The 23144-nt window shown below is 48.3% G+C and overlaps 1 protein-coding gene across 2 annotated transcripts in view; it reads right to left on the reverse strand.

The window, feature by feature from the left end:
* Window positions 1-23144, reverse strand: part of CSMD2 (CUB and Sushi multiple domains 2) — a 606380-nt gene that overhangs the window by 94774 nt on the left and 488462 nt on the right. For both annotated transcript variants that reach the window (XM_058553610.1, XM_058553609.1), the window contains exons 33-42: window positions 21409-21504; window positions 19974-20177; window positions 19411-19535; window positions 18344-18440; window positions 17131-17235; window positions 13078-13196; window positions 12498-12567; window positions 10352-10468; window positions 7236-7445; window positions 1767-1955 (exon numbers count right to left, since the gene is read on the reverse strand). In XM_058553610.1, the coding sequence (XP_058409593.1) occupies window positions 1767-1955; window positions 7236-7445; window positions 10352-10468; window positions 12498-12567; window positions 13078-13196; window positions 17131-17235; window positions 18344-18440; window positions 19411-19535; window positions 19974-20177; window positions 21409-21504 (1332 nt within the window). The remainder of the gene's footprint in view (window positions 1-1766; window positions 1956-7235; window positions 7446-10351; window positions 10469-12497; window positions 12568-13077; window positions 13197-17130; window positions 17236-18343; window positions 18441-19410; window positions 19536-19973; window positions 20178-21408; window positions 21505-23144) is intronic.

Raw genomic sequence — 23144 nt, forward strand, 5'->3', positions numbered from 1 at the left:
GAAAAACGGATTGAGGAGCGCGAGACTGAAGGTTGGGAGAACAATGAGGAGATTCATCTAAGTGGTGGCCTGGATTAAGGTAGAGGCAGTGGATAGAGAGAAGTGGATGCATCTGAAAGGTCATTAGGATGTAGAATTAGCAAGACTCGGTAAATATGTCAGATAAGCAAGACAGAGTGCCCAAATTAAGGGCTGAGTAACCAGGTGACTAGAGGTGCCTTTCACTAGATGAGGATTTCAGTTTAATGGCAGAAAGATGATGAGTTCAATTTCTAATATGTTGGGATTTAGATGCCTCCAGATAAGTGAAGATATTTAGTAAGGAATTCGATATACAGGCGTAGATCTCAGGAAAGAGATAAAGTTTGTAGTTACAGATGGCATTTGGAGACACGGAGGTGGATGAGGGAAAGAAGAGAAAGGGTCTAGGAAAAAGTTTCAAAGACCGACAGCACTTAAGGGGCAAAGTAAACAATGACCAAAGAGTTAGTACAGACAGAAAGGTAAGTGGGAAAGCAAGAGAATATGGAGTCCAAGAAGCCAAGGGAAGAACTTTCTCGGGAGGAGAGGGGCTTCTGGCTCAAGATGTCAGACTGAGAAAGCACTGCTCTTTTCTCTCTCCTGTGATGCCATAAAAAGACAAACAAGGAGTAAAAAGGGAATGAAAGGACTAAAGTCCACAATGAAGCTTGCGACATAGCACATGACCAACCAACAATTCCAGAATGATGGACTGGTTACGCATGGGGATAGTTCTGGAAATCTGAAAAACTAACGAGGGGTTTAATAGTTTTGGAAATTACGATCTTACATTCTAACACTAGAATAGCTCAGTTCTGCAAACGAGGTCTCTTTTTCTGTAGAGAGTTGATACTTCTAGCTCAATGTCTGTGAGCCACTTACTGTGCTGGGTGCTTTACACAAGCCATCTTGAAACCCTCCCAGCTCCTAACGGAGCAGAGATGAGAAGCCCCACTGTACTAAGGAAGAAACTGAAGTTCAGAGAGGGGAAGTGGTTCAGGGATGAAGCCCTGGGTGATCTGATCCCAGAGCTGGGGCACTTTCTCCTAGACTATGCTGTCCCCTGCCAAACCTTCCCCTTTCAAGACTAATCTCAGTTTCTCCTCCAGGAAAATGCTGGCCCTCAAGACTGAAAAAGGAAGAAGAATAGAACTGAGCTGTGCAGGTGGGGGTAGGGGCAGCATAACCTCTCAGTCTTCTTCCGTCCTGGTTCTGGTTAATGAAGACCCAGGAAAGGGCCACCTCTAGCTCCCTGATATTGTCAACTCAGATCTCTCTAGGCATATGTAGGAGAAAGAATATAAGGGGCGGGGCAGGTGAAGAGGGGAAAAAGAAGCTTCCCAGAAAGAAGCTTTCTTCTCTTCTCCCTTTGGGAAGGCTCCATGATTAATTCTACTTCTCTACCCCCTGCACACCACTGGGCTCCTATACCCTCATGCAGAGTCTTCCCTTCTGACTGGGGACATCTAGCCCATCAGGTTGGATCTTCCCAACAGCTGAGTATGTTTTCCCCTGGTTGTGGCTCACATCTCCTCTAGGTCCTCCCTAGCGTTGGCCCAGAGCTCTGTCCTCAAGACTCTCTCCCCGGATAGGCTGGGTCCCATCCATATGAAAACAGGATGGACAAGGTTTGCCTGGACCTCCCAGCATGGGTGAGCCCATGAAGCAGGTGAGCCCATGGAGTGTGGGACTGCTCCAGATCAGTCTCCCTAGGATGAGTCACCAGGGATGAGGGAGGGACATACCTTCACACCTGGGCAAGGGGTGGTCCCAGTTCCGGTTGGTGCCATGTTGGCACGTGAGGACAGGGTGGCCAATCAGTTGATATCCTGGGAGGCATTCGAAGGTCACTGATTGCCCAACATTGTAGCCAGCTCCCCTTACAATACCATTGGCAAAGGGCTCTGGGTCTGGGCACTCTTGAAGTTCATAGGCTGGAAGAGATCAGGAGAAAAGGTTACTGGATTCTCTCTGAGCATTTTCTCCCAACCCGAATGTAGGAGCAGCAGAATTAACATAGTGATGAAGCACCAAGACCTGGACTCAGATGGACCTGTGTCATTTACCAGTTGTTGGCTTTGGGCAAGTTATTTAACTTCTCTGTGCCTAAGTTTTCTTATTTAAAAAACGGTTATTGTGAAGATTAAGTAGGATAATACATGCATAGCTCTTTGCACAGTACTGGCACATGGTAAGAGCACAATAAATGTTACCTATTATTATTGCTGCAATGGGAAAAGGAGGCTCAAGGGAGACAAGGCTGGATTGAACCATTATTCTTTGAGCACCTCCTTTGGGCTGGGTGTAGACCTCGGTCCTTTCATGATGCTCATCTCATGTAACCACGTCAATCAAGATCACAAACACAGGAAGCAGTCAGGTGAGGACCTAAGTGGGGTCTTTCTGACTCTGAGAACTTAGAACCTAACAGGAAGGAAGAAATTTTCTCCTGGTGGGAGTAAGCCAAACCTGTGGCAAGGAGAGGAACTTTCCAGAGGGAATAGCTGGGTTAAAAGGAAATGTGTGACTGTCATACAAGGAAGTCCCTCCACAGAACAAGAGAGCAGCTTCCATGAGAATGGGTGGGCCTGCCTCAAAAGGAGATGACTTAATGAGAGTAGCTGAGGCCTGCCCAACAGGAGAGGTTGCTGAGGGATTTTCTGAGCATGTGCCACAGAGCAGAGCCTTCGATTAACTGGATCCACAGGACAAAGAACCTTCATGGCAGTAATTGAGTCCACTCTACACAGAAATCAGCAGTGGGAGAAGATGGAGCGTTTCTACAGTGGAAATTCTCAGTGGGAGCAGCTGAGACCAAATGAATGTTCCATGGAACTGAACGCATTCCTCACATGTAATAACAACATAAATAACAATGATCACGAAGCTGACATTTCCCAAGCACTCCCTCTGTGATGGTGGCTGTGTTATGTATTTCCATCCAGCATTGTACAGGGAGGTCTCAGTGGGAAGAACTGGGTCGATTTCACCCAGGAAATCATCAAGGTAATTGGATGCGTCAAAAAAAAAAATTTAGCAGCTATAGTGGAGTGGGTGGGCTGGTCAGCCAAGGAGAAATGTGGCCTTGTCCTCAGCAGGGGGTTTGAGTGATATGGCAAATAAAAGCCTTAGTGGAAGCAGGGAGCCTGTTGAGCAGGGAAGTGACCGAATGGATGAGTTGGGACTTTAAAGAGAAGCCTCAGTGGGAACATGTGAACCCAAAGACGATGAAGAGCCTAAAGAGAATGGCTACATGTTAGAAGCCAGAGCAGCTTTAAGGAGAGTGGCTGGGTCTCTCTTACAGGAATTGTCTCACGTGGAAGGAGCTGGGCTTTTCAAAAGGAGGAACCCTGAAGTGAGAGTCCCTGGATTGCTTTCATATTGAGAAAAATCTCAAGGGCTGTTCCACCAGAAGCTTCAAAGGGAGAGGTTGGGCCTGAAGGGCAGAATGAATTCTAAGAAGCAGAATCATTAGCTTTTCTAAAGAAGCATGCCTCAAGAAGAATAGTTGGGTTTGTCCCAAAGGGAGACGCCACAGTGGGAGCAGATACAATTTCAAACAAAGGCCTTAACTGAAAAATATTAATAATGATGACGCTTAACATGTTGGAACAATTATACGTCTTGTCGTTTTGCTGAGTTCTTTATAAACACCATCTCCTGAGAAGTTTTAGTGGAATAAGTTAAGCCTGTCAGAGCCTGGGAGTAGCTTATGCTGTTACTAAAAATTTTATGCAAATATTTACCTGAAGAAGGGAAAGGAAAACCCCAGCCTCGGAAGTTCAGAGTGTCCAAGGAGAGGAGAAATTTTGAGAAAAAGCAAAGAGGTGGACTTCTTCCAAAGATAGTTGAGGGACCACAGAGAACTGGGCCTGCTCGATAGAAGCAGTCTCAGTGGGGACAGATGGTTCTTTCACGAAGGAGGGCTCTTCATAAAGGAAAATCCTGGGGTGAGTGGTCAGAGCATGTGTACAAGGTACAACACCATGGGGCTAAGGAAGGGGTCAGTGGAGAACTTGGGCCTACTGGACAGGGAGAATTATTTGGGCCTGTCACAAATTGGGAGGCCTCAGTGGGAGTACATGGACCTCTGGCACTAGGGACAGCCTAGTCTGAGAGGTTGGGGTCATCACAAAGAGAAGCCTTAATGGAAGCTGAGGTCAATCTGAGGGGAAGCAGCTGCCCCGACCTGAAGAGTGGCTCCACAGGCCTTGTTAGGACTGTGGCACACGGGCAGGCGCTGAGAGAGTAGCTGGGCCTGTGACCTGAGGGAAGCCTCGAGGGAAACATCCAGGCAAGTCATGAAGGTAAAACGTGAGTGAGAGGAGGTGGGTCCACCACAGAGTGGACGCCCCAGTGGACGGCGTTGGGCCTCTCACACAGTTGAGCCAACTCCTGGTGGAGGTGTTGGCCTTTGAAGGCATACTTAGAACCCCCTTTGCTCCTTGCTGGCCCTCCCGCCCCCACACACACATAGGGAAAACCCTCAGAGGAGAACTGGGCCTCTGATCATGTGAAGCCTCAGTGCGAGTAACGCTAACCCAGAGTGCTGGCCTGTGTCCCGGAAGCCTCAGTGCGGGGCCCCTCGTGAGGGGAGCTTCAGTAGGAGTCCCTCCCAAAAGTGAGGGCTTGGTGACCATAGGAGGGGCTGAACCCAAGACCAGAGCTCTATGGGAGTAGTTAGGTCTCTTCCACGGGGAGGGAGTCGATGGAGTCTGAGGGACTCAGAGGGGCAGGTTTTACAGGGACAAGTGGACTTATCACATGGGAACGCAGCGAGAGTGGCTGGCGCCATCACACGGACTCAGTGGGCAGGGCTGTGCCCATCACAGGGGTGAAGGCACAGTGTGTGGGGGTAGCCCCAGGGCCGCTGTCTCTGTCACAACAGTGGCATCATCAGTCCTCGCATTTATTCAAGAGGAGAAGCCTCATCAAGAGCACTGGTCCTGTCAGAGGGTGTTACAGGTGGAATTGTTTCCTCCCTAAATTCATATATTGAAGTCTGAATCCCTAGTACCTCAGAATGTGACCTTATTTGGAGGGTCTTTCCTTATCTTTACCTAAATTAAAATGAGGTCATTAGGGTGGGCTCTAACCCAATATGACTGGTGTCCTTATAAAAATTTGGAGACAGACAGACGTACAGGGAGAACACCACGTAAAGGTGGAGCCAGAGATGGGAGTGCTGCTTCCATAAGCCAAGGATTGCCAAAGATTGCGAGCAAACTATTAGAAACTAAGAGAGAGGCATGGAATAATATTCTTCCTCACAGCCCTCAGAGGAACCAACCTTCGATATAGCAGACTAGCAAACTAATAGACAGAGGAAGCCTGAGAGAGGTGTGGATCTGTCCCAGGGAGCAACACTGACCACGTATTTGGGCCTGAGTCTCTCCTGTGACAGACCATGGCCATCTGATGCGTCCTGATCCATTTGACAGCCCCGCACCACCCACTGAGGCTGTGTGTGCTTCGCAGGCACAGGTGCTCTTGGTGAAGGTTGGCCTCTGCGAGGAGCCCACGCATAGCTTCACTGGGTGTGGCAGCTTCCTTACGGCCAAGGAAGCCAGTGCTCTCCGGGACGAGGCACAGCTTCTTCCTGACACTTCACTGGCATGAGAGGTCCAGCTCCTCCTCCTGAGGCTTCTCCCCATGGTGACAAGTGCAACCACACTCCCTTAAGTTCTCTCTGAGACAGACATAGCGCTCTGAGGAGGTAGGGCCTGTATAACTGGTCCCACCCACCTTTGGAGAACCCATTAAGGCTTTCCCTAAATACAAGCCCAAATCTTTGGCCAGTATTTGTCTCTGATAAGGGATGAAAAAGCCAAATACCAGAACACTATGTATATAGAACATTCTATATATTTATATAGAAAACACAACCAAAAAAATCCATGAAACATTATATATTTTTCACATGTACATGTAACCATATGTATGTCAACACATAGAAAAAGATCTGGAAAGATCATGTCAAAACAGTAGTGGTTGTTTCTGAGGAAGAATCCTGGGTTTGGAGCCTGTAGACAAAGAGAACTTGGCCTTACCTGTAATGTTTTAATTCCTTCCTTCCTTCTTTCCTTCCTTCCTCCCTCCCTCCCTTCCTCCCTCGCTCTCTTTCTTCCTTTTTATAATTAGGTGAGTGTGTTTGTGAATTGTTTGTGCAATTAAAAATTAACTTTAAAAAAGCAAATTGCAAAACAGTATTTATAGTATGATACAATTTTGGTTAAAAATATAATATAGTTACATCAATATATGTACAGAAAAATGGAGAAAAACTGTTAAAGGTCGATGTCTCTGCATAACGTGGGGGTGGAGATGGGACTATGGGAGAATTTTGACTTTCTATGATGCACTCACAAAAACATCTGTAATGTTTTAATTTTTTTACAAGCATGTACTAGTATTGCAAAAAAAATCTAAAAATGTGAAAAAAATATTTAGTGGAAGAATCTGGGAAAAGGGGTTAGAACAAATGGTTCAGTCAGTCACACTAGGGAAGATCCAAGAGAGCAGTCGGGCCTATCCTGGGCCACCATGTACAGCTGCACAGGTTGGGCACAGTCTCCACAGCCTGTAATAGCCCTTCACACGGGGGAAGCCTGAGTCAAGCGGATGAGGCTTGCTGCAGGGACAGTGCGCCAGGAGGAGCGGGGGCTGTCCCAGGATTTCACCTTGGGAAGGGAGAGCTGCAGTGAGCGTGGTTGGGCCTCACACAGGAAAACCCTCAGTCGGAGTCAACAGGCCTATCTCCTTGTGAAGGCTTCGTGGGCCCTCCGGGAGAGTACTGGAATCCTCTGTCATGTCACAGTTTTGCTGCGCTAATTGGGCCTGACACCCAGAGGGAGTAAGTCAGCCTATCGAGGAAGAGGGGAAGTGGCTGGGTGGACACTCAGGGATGCCTGAGAGGGAACTGAGGAGTTACTTGCTCAGGGAGAGCTGTTGGCTGTCGGGCCTGGACAGAAGGGGAGCCTCTGAGGGCGCTGTTGGGCCTGCCACCCTGGAAAAGTCTTGTCAAAGGGGGTCAGATAGCCTTGGCGGGGCCAGAGGGACATGCTACCAAAAGGAAGCCTCCATGGACAGGTCCGCCCGCCACCCCTCGGCCCTACCTGTGTTCTCTCTTCCCCTGCGTGGAAGGCTGGGGAGAGGGATGGTTGTGGGTAAGAGACGGGATGACAGAGGAGCAAACGGGGCCCTCCTGTCCTCACCCTGATACTCCAGCTTGAATCCCGGCCGGTTCTGGGAGTGGTCACTGTGGAAGTACACGGTGGTCTCGTGGGACGTGGAGAGCAGGGAGCTAGGAAGCTCACTTCCACTGAATCTGCCCATCATGCGGCTAGTCTCGTAGGGGCCGTTCCGGATCTCTATGAAGTCATGGTTAGGCTCGGTGGAGAAGTTCAGGAACTGGATGTGAGCTCCTGGGACCAAGACAGAGGCAGACAGTGCCCAAAGCAATACGATCCTGCTTCACATGTACCGCCGCCTCGGGAAAGCATTTCCTGCCAGAGCCTACCTGTCCCTACTACTGACTACCACCCAATTAGGGTTCCAGAACACACTTGGGAGTTGCCAGTCCAGTCCAGTGTCTTGTCCTTAGGCAGGACTGAATTTAAAAGTATATTATTCATTCAAAATGAAAGGGATCGATCATTTCAGAGCTCCATTCAGAGTCCATTTTATTTTATTGAAAACAAAATTCAAGATTAACACTTGATTTAATTTGTGATTCATATGTCTATTATCAGTGTTAAGATAGCTTTGCTAAAATAAACTTTTTACTTAAAAATAACTCCATCACTTAAAAATAACTACATCCAATCAAAAGACATGAACTTCTTTACCGGCATTTTCTAGAACACCTATGATAATTCAGAAACTAGAAGAACGCATTGTTCCATCTGTTCTATTAAGAAGCCAAGTGAAGTTTATACTTTGGGATCTTGTTGGATTAATCAAGATCTCTTAACAACCCAACAGGTTAAATGGATCTAATTAAGTCCTTAACTTACATTTTAATGTGCTCTTTGGAGAATGGAGGTAAAAATATTGGCATTTGTTTATGATAAGATTTCTCAAAATTAGAGCATTATTAAAAATGATATTGAAGCAATATATTTACTGAGCATAGGAAAATGTCCACAATGTTAATTGTGAAAATCTGATTGCAAAATAGCATATAATATATAATTCTAATTTTTGTATTAAAAAACTAGAAGAATATTCACTGATTCACTAACCATATTTATTATTTGCCATGCATCAGGGCTCTGCTAGGCATTGCACAGGGATGAATGAAATCTATAAGGTCCTTGTCTTCATGGGAGTTACATTTCAATGGTGAGGACCAAGCTATTAGTGACTGCATGGTGGGATTACAGACGGATTTTACTTTTCAAAATTTAAAATTTAAATTTTCTAATTTGCTTGGAATGAGCATGTGTGTGATTTTATTTTTTGCATCTGATTATTTAAAGAATAAAGACTTGACATGTAATGAACACCTTTCATGTCTCCTGACCTGTCCCATTCCCCTCCCTCCCTCCCCAGAGGCAGTCACCGTCACAAATTTAGAGGATATCCTTTCAGTTCATGTTTTTAGATTCTTAAATATATATCTAGGTTTATTTGTTTTAAATATTTACATAAATGATGTACTATTTTATACAGTTTTGTAAACTTCTTTTTTATTCAGCATCATGTTTTTCAAGGTCTATCCTTGTTGATGTACAAAGATATACTTCACTGACTCTAACTACCTATGAATTAATTCCATTTTATGAATTAATTATACAATCACACTATTCACTCCCTTATTAACGAATATGTAGATTGTTTTCAAATTACAGATAATTTGCAACGAGAACCTTTGTACACATCATCTGCAGAACCTAGGCTTTCCAGTCGACCACCCATGCATCATCTGAACACTGTGGACTGCAGTCCATTAGAGGGGTTCTCAAGGACTGCAGGATTTCTGAATTGAGCCGCCTGGAAGGAAGTGGATTTGGTCACTGCCATCTAGTGGCAGCAGCTTGTAAATGCAGTGGCTCTTTACATGCTGAAACCAAGTGCCATATTAGGGACTGTTTGGAATCCAGCATTCACTTGAAAGCAAGGGATCCTGGTCTTCTGCGACTAGACCCTGCTGGAGGCTTATTCTCCAGAGGCTGAATAAGCACTCAGGACTTAGAGATAGAGAACTCTGGTGGCTGAGCATCAGGACTTAGAGAGAAGTGAGGTACCTCCCATTTAAACTTCTCTTTTCCTTTAGAAGTTGCCGTCCCCCTATCCCTCTCTTATCTGAGGTTCTTCTGGGCCATGCCTGGGTTCAGAGCTATAGGGTCTCCCAGATCCTCTTTCCTCAATGTATCAAAATGTGGAGTTTCCCAAGGCTGCCAAAGTTGTCATCATTTTGCACTCTGGTCACCCAGTTTCCTTCAGAAGATGGTACTAAATATAAGATTCCATCCTTTGGAGGGTCACCATCCTCTCTTCACCCCTCAGAACATATTTAAAGGAGGCCAGTTAGATGGCTTTCTCCTGAAAGCCCCTTCTCCATCAGAGACCCAGTCTAGGTTGAATAATAAAGGACAAAGTAGGTGGTCTTCATTCCAGAGGTCATAGATTGGGAGATCACAGGTCTGTGAGGGAGTGACCCCCTCGGGACATTTCGTTCCTAGGAGCAGAGTAATGACTCAGGCAAGATGACTCATCAGTTCCATGTCAACACAATCCTTCTTCTCTTCAACAGAGATATTTGGGGTGCAATTAAATTCCCAGTGCACAACACACGAGTCACCAGTAATTACATTTTGTACCCAGATCAATGTCCTCCACACCCCACCAACCCCCGTGTCTGGCATACTCCATCTCCACACACAAAAATCTCCCAATCTCTAAGGCCAGTAGAATGTGCGTAGAAAGAATGCAAACTCAATCTCACACTGCCCTTGGCTCAATGTAATTAGGATGAGAAATTGGATATTGGAGTTAAAAGCACAACTTGAGGGCCAGTCTCTGTAAAATAAGATTGTTTTTTCCTTTTTTAACCACCCCTGAGTAATTTCTCATTCCGCATTCCTGGATTTTAGCTCAAATAATACTCAAATAATAATAACAATGGCAATCTCTAAGATTTTTCCCCCTACATTTTATGTTCCCAAAGCATGCTCATTTCTACAATTCTTAATTGATCCTCACGATTGTATAAGAGGTCAACAGATGAGGAAATAGGCAGAGAGCTAAACTACCTCGGCCAAGGTTACGCAGAGCAATGGCAGCAGACAGCTGCTTCAAGCCCAGGGGCCTGGGTGCGAAGACTTACCAAAGCCCACGGGCAGCGCTATTTTCCAGGAGCAGTCCATATTGCTGGGGTAGTTGCCTGGGAAGCCGGGGCTCAGGATCACCCCCTCCATCTCTTCCACTATGCCCCCACACTGCGCTGTGACAGTGAGACCAGACAGAGTGTTAGGACAGCATCGAGGAGAGCACAGGACCATGCCAGTGTCTGGACGCTCCCAGCAGTTTTAGCTTTTCCCAAGCCATAAACCCCTTTGAGAATCCAAAGGAACCTATAGTTCATCTCCCCAAAAACCTACACCCATGGGAAAAACTGGGTATGTAAATTCAGGAAGAGCTGCCCGGCATCCTAGGACCACCTAGCAGTCTACAAACCCAAGTTATGGACCCTTGACTTTGAGCATGCCCTTCACAGGTCAGTTCCCTTAGTGAGGACACAGAGCAAAAGTGGTCTGCTCCAAGAGAAGTAGGACCGTTTCTTACACTATCCCCCAAATCTCGCTCTCCTCACTGTCCAATCAACTCTTCCAGGACTGAAGAGAAAGGATGGAGGGAGGGGACTGGCAGGCATTGAGTCCCCAGTCTGTGCCAGGCACCAGGCCTGGATCTTTACAAATATATATTCCATGGGGTGGGGTGGTCAGCAAATGAGTCCCTCCAGGAGCCCACCCTTGGAACTTTGACATACGCCCTCAGCCAAAGTGACTGTGGTTAGCACTCCATGGGGAGCCAACCACGAGGGGCTGGGGCATCTGAAACTCCAATCGAGGTGACTTCAGAGTCATCCGAGGATGCAGGGCTGTGCACGACTATTGCCTGGTCAGTTGACATCAATTGTTTTCTTTCACATCTTATTAGGAAAAGGTTGTGAGAGCAGAAAGGGGATAGCCAGCCAAGAAAGACCAGAGAAAGTAGCAGAGGGGAGGGATCTGCAGTGTCTGGGCAAACACTTCCTGGGGAGAGGACACTGGACCTGAACAGAAGTGTCTGAGTGCCCCGGCACTGACAGCTTGGGTCACAATCCCAACGCTTCCACTTCCTGTGTGACTTCGGGCAAGTTCTAAACCCCTGAAAACCTCAGTTTCCTCTAAGCAGGAACATGGAACTAACAACAGCACCTATGCCACAGGGTTGTTTTGAGGTTACAACAGAAAAGACTGCACTTCACTTGAAACAGAGGCTGGCAGACACAGTAAACCCTCAATAGCTACACTATTAACAGCCGCTGCTGTTAATATGGGTGGCTTCCTGGGCAAGGCCTTTGTAATGGAGGCCCTAATGGAGGAGAGTGCCTGGGGCTGACCAGTCACATTTCTGACCTGCTTGGTAGACAAGTGGGCCCTGCACCCTGGTGAAATCACAGAAGAGAAATGCCATTATGCCCAAGTGACACTCCCTCAGCCACCTTGCTTCCTATCCCAAGGTCAGTCTTGATTTGCAGTTTGCAGTTGGCTGGGCATCCAAAAAACCTAGGTTTCCACTACTGACTCTGACACTTTCTTTTTAATCCTAAAAGACTTAGTTTTCCTATTTGCAAAAATGAGAATAATGATACCTCCTCTGAAGAGCTGCTGTGAGGAAACATGTAGCTCCATGCCTTGCACATAGTAGACACTCAATAAATGCACATAGTAGATGCTCGATAAATGCACCTAGTAGACACTCAATAAATGTTAGTTTCCCCTGCCCTAACCTGACTGGAAGCTTCTAAGGGTGGAGATCCATCTTTTCTTATATCCATTGATCTCTTCATTACTGCTTAGCACAGGGTGAAAAAACAAACTAAGCTAAGTCCTTGTTTCGCTTATAACCCTCGGCATTTCTCTACTGGTGGATTTCATCTGTTGGTCCCATGACAAGTCACAGGAGAAAGCCCAAAGTACCCAGAGGTTCCTTCTGGGGCTTGGTCAATTATCTGGAATCAGAATGGTCATCATTACGTTTTCCCACGGGCAAGCCTCCTGTCATTTTTCACTTGCTGGGAGAAGGTTTCCAAAAGTCATGACAGCCTTGAGTGAGAGTTCAAGCTCACAAAAACATTGGTCTACAACCACCGCCTTCAGTACCAAATGGTCTTTTGATTTGAACTTGATCCCAGTGACATGTAACTGACCTCAAATCCCTGGTAGAAAATGGATTTGAATGAATTGAAAAAGCCGGGGCTCTCTTACCGATACAGAGCGGAGGAGGGTAGTTCCAGCGCCGCACGGTTCCGGGCATGCAGGAGATGTGGGCGTGGCCCTGGAGGAAGCAGGAACAGGGATGCACTAGCGGCCCCCACGGACCAGTGTATGTGCAACCCAGAACAGGGGGCTTGTTCAGGGGCCTTGTGTTAAGGAACAAGATACATAGATCTACTGTGGGATGGGGACTGAGGCAGAGAGAGACAGAGATTTTGGGGAAGGATGCTTATTAACAGCCATTACTAAAGAATTCTCATTACTAAAGGTTCCTTCTGAGATTCCTTTAATTACTAGATTCCCTCATGGCCTTCAAAGGAAGATTAAATTTTCCTACTGTCTAATCAAACCGAAACTTAGCAGGAACACATTCGAGGCTGGTTTGTGCCAAATCGCTAAAGTCAGCAAAGTTTGCCTTTTGCATGAACAGCTCCAGGAGGGGATAATGGTCCCCAGGAGAACTGGGGGGCTTCTCTCTGTTCTTTGGTGACTGCAGCTCTGCTGCTGCAAGGCTGGCCAATCACATCTCAGGGGACACCTGTGTCCTGCCCTCGGCATCAAGGGGAGGTACCTGGAGGGCATATCCCGGTTCACACTGGAAAGAGACCACATCATTCACCAGGTAGCGCTCGCCAGTCTTCACCCCATTACTGGGCACAGCAGGTTCTGGACAACTGCTCAGGCCCACCGCTAGAGAAGATAGAGACAGAAGGAAAGGAGATTGGACAGGCCGGGCAGGTCAGTGCAATGTAGGCTGAGGGTGATGCTGGCAGCAGGGAGGGGAAGGTGCCTCCAAATTGTGCTCTCTCTCCTCTCGGCCTCTAGGCTAGTGCTTCCCAACCCTCTTCACCTCACAGCGCACAGGGAGAATCAGACTATTTATATGGTGCAGAGGTTCAACAGACCAAAGCTCCTTGGGGCAGGCAAGGATCATCCGGGAACTCTGGCTGCCTGCCTGCCCCCTGGGCTCAGCGAAGGACTTTGGAGCAGGGGAGGAGGGAGATTCCCTGGCCCTGACTCTAAGCCCCCAGACCCCTCGCATGAGCTCCTCCTACATCACTCTCTCCTCCAATCCCAACTGCCCTCCATTTCCCTTGCCTCAGAAGACAATTCCTGTGGGCTAAGAAACTTGGAGAGAGGTGAATGAAAGGCAAGAAGGAAGGACAGCAGTTATCAGAGAGGGGCATCTCAGAGATGCTCAGGGGCCCAGAAAGTCCCACTTTCTGGGACAGGCTGTCCAGATGAGACTCTCTACTGCCTATTTCTCTTGTTGTGTTTTTAAGGTCAGGCTGGCTCCTTTCTGGGAGCAATACTGGGGGCTCCTCACACTAAGCCTCTCATGGCCAGCTCTGGCCCTCACTCACCACCGGACCCCCAACAGCCTCCCAGCTCTGGCCCTCACTCACTGTTGGACACCCAACAGCCTGCCTCTCATCCCCTGCCCTGAGCCACTGCTGTTCCAGCCCATCCTGCACCCACAGGCAATTCACCTTTCTTAATATCGCTCCTTGAATCATGAGACTCTCTCACTCAGCAATTTGAAGGGGGTCCCCATTGCCTGTTTTGTGGGATCTCACCTTCTCCTCCTGACATTTTAGAACCTTCACGATCTTGGCCTGGTCCCTTTTCAAGATCTCCTCAAACGCTCCTTCACTCTCCTTTCTTGACTTTTCTAATCCAACCCACATCCGTTTAGTCCTTGTCACACACCTAGCCTTGCACTCAGTGCTTTGCCAGGGCATCTGTCTTAACCTTCCTCCTGCTCCTCCTCCCCCCACCCACCCACACCATCATCACTGGAGCTGCACTTGCTGAGCACTCCCCTGGGCAACGCTGGGGCAGGTGCGTCACACACATCATCTCGCCTCCTTGAAGCAGGTCTCAACATCCCATCCCACAGGTGAGGACACAGGCCCGGAGGCCTGGAGACGTGCCCTTAGTAAGCCACTGAGCTGGGATCCAAATCAAGCCTAGTCTGACTCCAGGTCTACCCAAGTGGAGGCCAAACCCTGAGGTCATATGAGCTCAGGTCTGACCCCAGCCCTGTTCTCCCCACCTCCCCTCCTGAAATCATCTTGATCCACTTTGAATCCCTTCCTGGCTGATGCCCACAGCAAATGGGAGCATAGCATCTCCTAACTGTGGGCTTTATATCTCTCCTGTGCCCCACAGGAGCCCATCTGTAGGTGCAGCGCCTAAGATGCACTAAATAAGCCCCTGTGTATTGACGGACAGGACTTGGAGTGTGCTTCTCCACGGATGAGGCAAACGGGTAGCTGTAAACTGAGTTCTCTGCCACCTCCAAAGTGGTCTTCCTTCACCAAGGGTGGTGGGAAGGAGAGGAGGGCCTATCGGCTAACAGACTTTGTGGTTGGGTCTGACCACAGTGTGTGGTTGGGTCTGGTACCTGCATAGCCCAGAGAGTTATGGAGAGGGCAGCCTCAGCCCTCCTATTAGATTCCTGGTAGATACCTTCCGATAGATAGCTCTCCTGGTAGATCCCGGATCCCTTGGGAGATACAGGCTCCCTGGGAAACCCACATGTATGCAGTGCCTGCAGGGATCCAGGCGCTGGTGGAAAGGAATGGGAAGGACTGGCCAGCCTAGGCCGCCAACCACCAGCCTCATCTCCTTGAGCAGCTAACGAACCCTCATTCCACATTCAGAGCTGAGAGTCTACATGTGCATGAGATAACTCCACCTGCTCCTTTCTTTCCTTCTGAGGGAAATTTACATATAATGAAATGCACAAATCCTAAGCTACATTTGCAGAGTTTTGACAAATGCATATACCTGTATAACCCAAACCTCTATCAAAACTACACAACATTGCTGTCACTCCGGAAAGTTCCCTCATGCCCTTCCCAGGCAATTCCTGTCCTACGTGAGCTTTTAAGAAGTGAACGTGATACCTGGAAATGAAAAACTGTTTGGGCTATGTCCACAAATCTCAGCAGCTGGGACAAAAGACCCCAAGGAGGGGATTAAAGCAATTATCAAACTGAATTTGAAATAATTCATCTTGGCTGTCATCTTGTCTCTTTCTCCCCACTCCTCCCTGCACTCCAAGTAGAATGCAACTTGGTATTTAGTGGGGTGATCACAAGTTAGTAACCCGAGACCTACTTACTGGAAAGATAGTGATAGAAGGAGAAGGAAGGGCAGAGAGAAAACAAGAGAAAGCAAGAGCAAAAGAGTGTGGTGGGAGAAAAAATGGAATGGGGAGAGAAGGGAGGCCAGAGAAAGACAGAAGGAGGGAGACAGAGAAAGTCTGTTCTAATTTCTCGTATGTTGCACAGCTTGATTTTATTTAAGCCATGCTTACAACAAAGGAAGATTTTTTTTTATCATATGCAATTTATTACTTTTGAAAGCATATTGTTCCATTTCCATTTCAATTAAATAAACATTAAATATGAGTCATAGCCGTAGATAGGACTTTTCAGTCCCCTTCAAAACCATTTGCCTCTGCAAAAGCAGTTAATTCTCCTTTTCTGTGCTCTCTTTGTAGATTATCTACAAAACAAAAATATACTGCAGGGTCTTGGCTCCTAGGAATTTCAGTCTCCAAATACTAATGAGGTCCTCTGTTTTCTCCTAGCTCTTCCCACCACGCGAGGACAGTGCATGATGAACAGCAGCTACTGAGAAAAGTACCGGTTCTCATGAACAACAACAACAACAAAACTGAGAAGAGGTAAATCTTTCCTGGGAATGAGGCAGTAGAATGACAAAGAGATCTAAGAAGAAAGTATTCTTTGGCAAAAGAGAGAAAAGAGAAGATTCTAGGGAACATTTAAAGACAAATTAAAATATTGGATAAGGAAACAAAATTAGAGAGAACAGGAAAAAAAGGGTAATAGGAAAAATGTGAATTACTCAAGAAACCTGGAATACTTAACTCCACCAGGTGAATGAAGACTTAGAGGTCTGCGAGGAAGGTCTCAGAGGTCCCTGTCTTATTCTCTACTCCTCAGAGTCTTTGCCTCAAGCTGTCCCGGATCTTTCCTACTAGGTGTACACTTCAGTTTTTTCAGGTGACCAGCATCCTGGGATCCAGCCAATCCTCTCCCAACCACCTGGATAAAGCTCATTGGAGACCAGCTGGGCATCTGCATAACATCCAATGCTGATCCTATCAAGCCTCTAGCACCAACGGGGGCTTCCATCTGCACAGGCCCATGCTGTCAAAGATGGTCAAGCCAATCACGCCTTCCCCCATTTCCAAAGACAATTGCATCACAGAACCAGGGGTTGGAGAGGCTAGTTTTTAAGAACGGAGGAGGAGAGCACCTCTATTTTCTTATATCCCAAATTATATACTGGGCCCTATGCCAATGTCCAGGCCCCCTTCCCATTCCTGGTGTGGACACAGAGGAAGCACACAGGTTTTTGAGTAACACACACTTGGGTGAGAATCCTGGCCCCTCCACTTGCTGACTGTGCAGTCTTGAGGAGGTTTCAGACCTTCTCTGAGCTTTAGTGTCCACTTCTAGCTCTGCGGTAAGGCTTAAGTGGGATGGAAAAAAAGCAGCCCTTGTAGAACCCCTGCTCATCGAGGGTACTTGGTACCTGTCAGTTCCCATCCTGAACCCTGAACACAGCTGAGACTCTGGATACTCACTTTTGTACTCCAAGTGGAAGCCGGCTGCCGACACACTGATATCTGAGTAGAAATGAAGATAGAGCTGGTTGGAGGTGCTGTTCAGCAGGGCAGGCACGGTTGTTCCTGCAAAGAGACAGGGGCCATTCAGCCTTCGTGTCCCTGGCTCCCAAGCTCCTCCCCTTTTCTCTTGCTCTTGTTATCTGTTGACATTCTGCTCCCAAGGCCCCAAATATCAAACTGACTAAATGACAAAGTAGCACCCCTCAGAGTGCTGGGTCTCCAAATGGCCAAGGGAAGGGAGACCTCCAACAAATTCCTGCAAAATGAGCAGTGGCAGAGCCACATGCTAGCAAGTAGCTGAGTTCCCCAGCTGGCCTATGAGTTTGGTTCCCTTCCAGTCATCTTCAAAATGACTCTGACATGTATAATTATCTGGGCAATCCAAGCAGTGTAGACAGTTTATCTGGAGCACATGACTTCTTTTTATATTTTGGCTACATGGAGTTCTGGGGCCTAAAAGATCCAGAAAATTGCCCTGGTCATTGAGCAGAAGCATACACCACACTCAGTTAGAAATCCACCACTGGAATGGAAAACAGTGCAGCCACTTTGGAAAACAGTTTGTCAGTTCCTCAAAAAAGTTAAATATAGAGTTACCATATGATCCAGGAATTCCACTCCTAGGTATATACCTAAGAGAACTGAAAACATACATCCCCATAGAAACTTGTACGTGAATGTTCATAGTCACATTATTCATAATTAGCCAATACGTGGAAACAACCAAGTGTCCATCAACCGATGAATGGATGAAGGAAATGTGGTCCATCCGTAGGATGAAGCGTTAATACACACTACAACATGGGACCCTTGAAAACATTATGCTGAGTGAAAGAAGCCAGACACAGAAGGTCACATATTGTAGGATTCCATTTGTATGAAATGTTTGGCACAAGCAAATCCATAGAGATGGAAAGTGGGTTAGGGGATGGACGTGGCAGTGATGAGGAATGAGTGCAAATGGGTACCTGGTTTCTTTTGGGGGTGATGAAAATGTTCTGGGATTAGATAGTGGTGATGGTTATAGAACCTTGTGAATATACTACAACCCACTGAATTGTACACTTTGAAGTGGTGAATTTCATAGTTATGTGAATTATATCTCAATAATAGTAATAATAAAAAGTCCACTCCTGCCCTCCGAGTTGAGGCCCTGGACGCCCCACCTCACCTGAGAAACTCCCCAGCATGGTTACAGTGTTGTCCGCACCGTCAAACACTTCCAGGGAGTCCCAGTTCTGCTCCGTGACAAAACTGATGACTTGAATCTGGGAAGGCAAGAGATTGAATTGTTGGTTAGGCAGCTGGCATCTCTCCCTCCCTCCCTTCCCTCTCCTTCCTTCACATAATTAATTCAATTGTTGAGCACCTGCTCTGGGCCTGACACTGTGCTAGGCCCTTCCGATGAAACTAAGTCCCTCGGGCAGTCCCTATCTGTGAGGACCTCATTGTCCAGTGGGGGAGACACGTGTAAAATGAATGAATATAAGACAGTGGGGTACTCTGTAAGGCAGAGAATGGGGAAAGGAAATTCCAGGAAGTGGGACTACTTCAGTCCAACTGTCCTCCTCATCTCCCGAACATTCCTTGGGTTTCCCCACTTTCCTGTCTCAGTCGCATCAGACATCCTGCAGCAACGAGCCAGTAACCCACTCCTGGCTGGACCTGTCCTCCTTGAGTTCCTGCTTGCTGCTTCTCTGTTGGCCTGGCGGGCTGCGGACCCTCTTCCATGCCACCCCGCCAGTTCTGGGGCCTTCCCCACTTGGCTCTGACTGCTGGGCCCCAGTTATGGCCCCAGTGGCTACTGTATGACTACAGTCCAGGCTGCAGGTGTGACACTCGAGGTGTGTGCCTGGTGCCTCTTCATGCTGCATCTGTGCTTGAGGGTTCGCGCCTTCCCCCCACCTGCAATATCCCTCTTCTATCCCCCTCAATCTTGAGGAAAGAACCCTTCAAGCCATTCGAAAAACATCTCCTATGAATCCTCCCCAGTCTTCATAGTCCAGCTCCAGGCTCACTTCCTCCTTCTGGCCTTCCCTGATGGCCTGAGCCAGTGCCCACTCCTCCTCCTTCCTGAGTTACCCAGCTCTCTCCTCACGCCCCTGAAGCTCCTAGGCCACTAAGCTTCTGGGTTTTTCTGTGTGGTGCACACCTCTACACTTGGACTGAGGGGCAGGGACAGGGCTGATGTGTCTCCTCCCACCCGCCCACCTGACCCAGGCATCTCCTCGCTCCTACCTGGATGCCAGCGCCTTCGGGGACCATGATCTTCCACACACAGTTGAGGCTGTTGAGGTAGGGCTCCGGGAAGCCGGGGGACAGGATGGTGCCCCTGCGCTCTGTGAGGTTGCCTCCACACGGCACTGGGAGCAGGCAGCTCTTGTCAGAGGCTCCTCCCACTTATGTTTGTGGGTCCTCCATAGGAACCCCCACAACAGACCCCTCCCAGGGGCCCCAGACTGCTCATGACCCCTCCCTCTGCTGGCTTCTCCCACAGGGGCCCAGTCCCTCCTCCTCTCATGACTCCTCTCCACACAGCCCTCCTCAGGGACCTGGACCTGCGCTCCTCCCTTCACACACCTCCCTCCCCTAGCAACCCCAGCTCCTCCTCCTTGCTGTCTTCACACCCAGCCCACAGGACTAGGGATCTGGCTGTGACGGGACACCCTACATAAGTTATGCTGGTGTGCAGGGGCTGCTGCGTCTCTTGGGGCAGCTTCTGGGTCTTGCCGTCTCCCCCAGGGAGAAAGGGCTGTCTGCTGGCCACCCCCTCCCCAAGTCCCGATTGTCCAGGTACTCACCCACACATGTAGGTGCTGAGACATTCCACTGGGCCAAGGCCCCAGGAACAGGGAGGCACTCGATTTCTGGGGACCCCTGCAGGGCATAGCCGGAGTTGCATTCGAAGCGGACGATGGCCCCCACCGAGAAGTCACTGCCCAGCCTCTTGCCGTAGCGGGGTTCTGGCACAGAGCTGCACTGCGTGGCACTGGTTCGCGGCACCGCTGCAGGGGACAAGGGCACTGAGGGGTAGGCCTTACCCTGCTAGAAACTGGCCTGGGGATGGACACACAACAAGACTGAAACTGAGAGAGTCTGGGTGGGACCCCGAGAGGCTCTGGGCGCTTTCCCTTAGGGGAGAGGTGGGGGCTTTCTAAGATGATGTCCATCTTACTGAAATATACTTGAACATACAATGTTGCAGCACAGCTTCTGGAAACCATGGGAGGCAGTGTGAGCCCCCAGGGTCAGACTTCAGGCCTGGTTGTGTTTTTTGCCTTCCCAATGATGCCCCTTGCCCAGGAGGGTCCCACATCCCTAACAGGGAGAATGGCCCTTCCTCCTCCACTTTCGGTGCCTTCACCCTGACTTGGGCCTCTTCTTCCCATGTGCCTTAAGGCCCTGCCCAAGGCCCTGCTCTCCATGACCTAGATCTTCTCTCCCCCGCCCATGATGGCAGATAGAACCCAGGCCTCAGGGGATGGTATCCTCATGGCAGGATTGCCCCTGCACAGGGAATTGCAGCTCATCCTGGGCAGTGGAGTGAAGAGGATCATGCTTAGAATGGGCCTAGAATAGTGGACGTTCTCCTGGTCAGGAGCGGTTGGGGCCTGCAAGTGAAAGCCAGGGCGCCCCCAGACTGCCTTTCAAGGCCAGTAAGGAAGGGAGTGAACACTGATGACCTGCTTGGTGCCAATGACTTTGTGATCTCTCTTTCAATCCTATCAGTGAGGTAACATTATTACCCTTCTTTTATAGATGAACAAACTGGGGATCCAAAAGGGGGAGTAGTTGGTGCCCAGTTAGAAAGTGGCAGAGCTGGGATTTAAATCCATGTCCATCTCACTTCCAAGGCTGTGTTTTTCCCCACCTTCACTGGGCCTTGCAAACAAAACCAAGCTCCATGGGAGAGAGTCTAGGGAAAAGGCCTGGGTGGGTCTTCCCAGTGCCATTGGGGCGGTACTAGACAATGGGGGAGTGAGGGGGAAATTAGCTTCCCGTGTCGGATTTCACCCCTCATTCAACATGGAGTTTGGTCCAAGAATTGTCTGTTGGGTGAATGAATGTATAAAATTCAACTGAATTTCAAGGAACTGCCCCACAAACCAGTAACTGCCTCCAAACACCCTAAGAATGAGGCTCAGACTAGGGGTCAAAGGTCCCTGTTCCTTTGGTCACTGAGAAACTGAAGAACGGAGACTGTCTTCACACCTCCCACGCCCACCACCTGCATACCTTGGTAGACAAAGTGGAAGCCTCTGGCTGGTGCTTGGCCTTTGGCACTGAACTTAATGAGAACTTGATTGGAGGTGGCCAAGGGCAGCGATTCTCCTGCCGAGATAAGGGGCGAGGAGGAGAGGAAGACAGTGAGTCCACCAGTAGGGCCCAGCAGATAAAATCTTGGTCAGGGAGGAGGGGCTGCCCACACCACTCACAGTAATTCCTTCCACATCCCAGGTCTTCCTGAAATGAAACCTCACATTTTTACTGCACTTTACAGTTTAGAGTTTACAGACGGCTTTTGCATCTGTGGTCTCATTTTGATCCATGGTCGATGGGAGGTTGGCATGACAAGAGTTCAGTATTCCCATTAATAGATCAAGAAAGAGAGGTTCAGAATGATCAAATAACCTGCCTGGAGAGGAGAAAGCTTCTTAAGATGTGTTGATCCACAGGGATAGGGAGAATGGCCATTACCAAACCGAGTGGTGGTTTACTTGGAAAACTGACATCAATCTGATAAAAAAAAAATGGGGCCAGCTTCTGGGGAGGAGAGTGATGTGATCACCTGAGAGTGACTGGCCTTTCCCAGATCCCCTGTGAAATGATCGATAATCAGAGCGATCATATAATTTATTGTCCATACTAGGACACTTTTGAGGGTGAAAGGGCATGCTGTTAATAATTATGCTGGGACAACCAAGTGAAAGCTGGGACTGTCCCAGGCAAAGTAGGACATATTGTCACCCAAAGAATAACACCCAAATTGGGGAAACCTGCCTGGGCACAGGAAGCTAGGGGAGCCCAACCGCCTTTCTATCAGAAGAAAAGGTCTATCTTCTGTTTGATGTGGTGCAGATGGATGAGAGTAAAGGCAGCACCAACTGGACCTGCAGCTGTGAACACAGTCCCACTCATCATCACTGTCCTGTGGAAGCTAGGGGAATATGGGGTGGCAGGCAGTGGCATGGCCTCTCTGCATGCTGCCCCTCTGCAGTCTTAGGGCCTCTAAAATGGCTGCTGACCCCACCATCAGAAGAGAAGGAGAGGTTACAGAAAGCCAGGCTACATCTTCACTGCAGTGAGGGCTGGAGTTGGAACCAGTTAAGGAGCCACTGGCAGGCACATCTGGGGTCCATCAGTGCTTCCAGAAAGTCCATGTGATGCTACTGGTCATGGGGAATGAAGAGTCTTTTGCATAACACACTTGGATTTACATGTCACCCAGATGGCTGAGCCTACAAGTCATGGCCCCAGCTAACTTTTGGCTACCAAAGCAAAAACACATTCATGAAGACAAAGCCTCTATTGATTATGACTGCCATCTCTAGCTGCTCTTCTCAACGGATGAGAGAAAAACAAAACTCAACTTTTCCATCCTCCTATCATCTGGCCTGACACACGTGGAGCAGAATCCCCATAATCTCTCACAGAACCCATTTTGACTTCCAGTCCTCAACATATGCAGCCCTTTCTCTCCATGGATAAGCGCATCATAAAACCACAGGACATAAGAAAAGATTCTAAAGTTTTAAGAGAAGAGACTACTCTGAGAAATCAAAGCAAATATTTTAATGTGAACTGCAACAAAGAACAGGCAAAAATCTCAGAAGATTTTCAACCGTGGCTGTCACAAGATTAAATCTAGCATTGCATCTGTGAAATCAGAGGAGGAAGACGTGCCAAAGGAAAGATCTGAGATCAATAAAGGCTACAAAGAGATGAGAAACACTAATACATGGCAGCTGGAA

Source organism: Diceros bicornis, chromosome 13 (assembly GCF_020826845.1).
Source record: "Diceros bicornis minor isolate mBicDic1 chromosome 13, mDicBic1.mat.cur, whole genome shotgun sequence".
Lineage (NCBI taxonomy): Eukaryota > Metazoa > Chordata > Mammalia > Perissodactyla > Rhinocerotidae > Diceros > Diceros bicornis.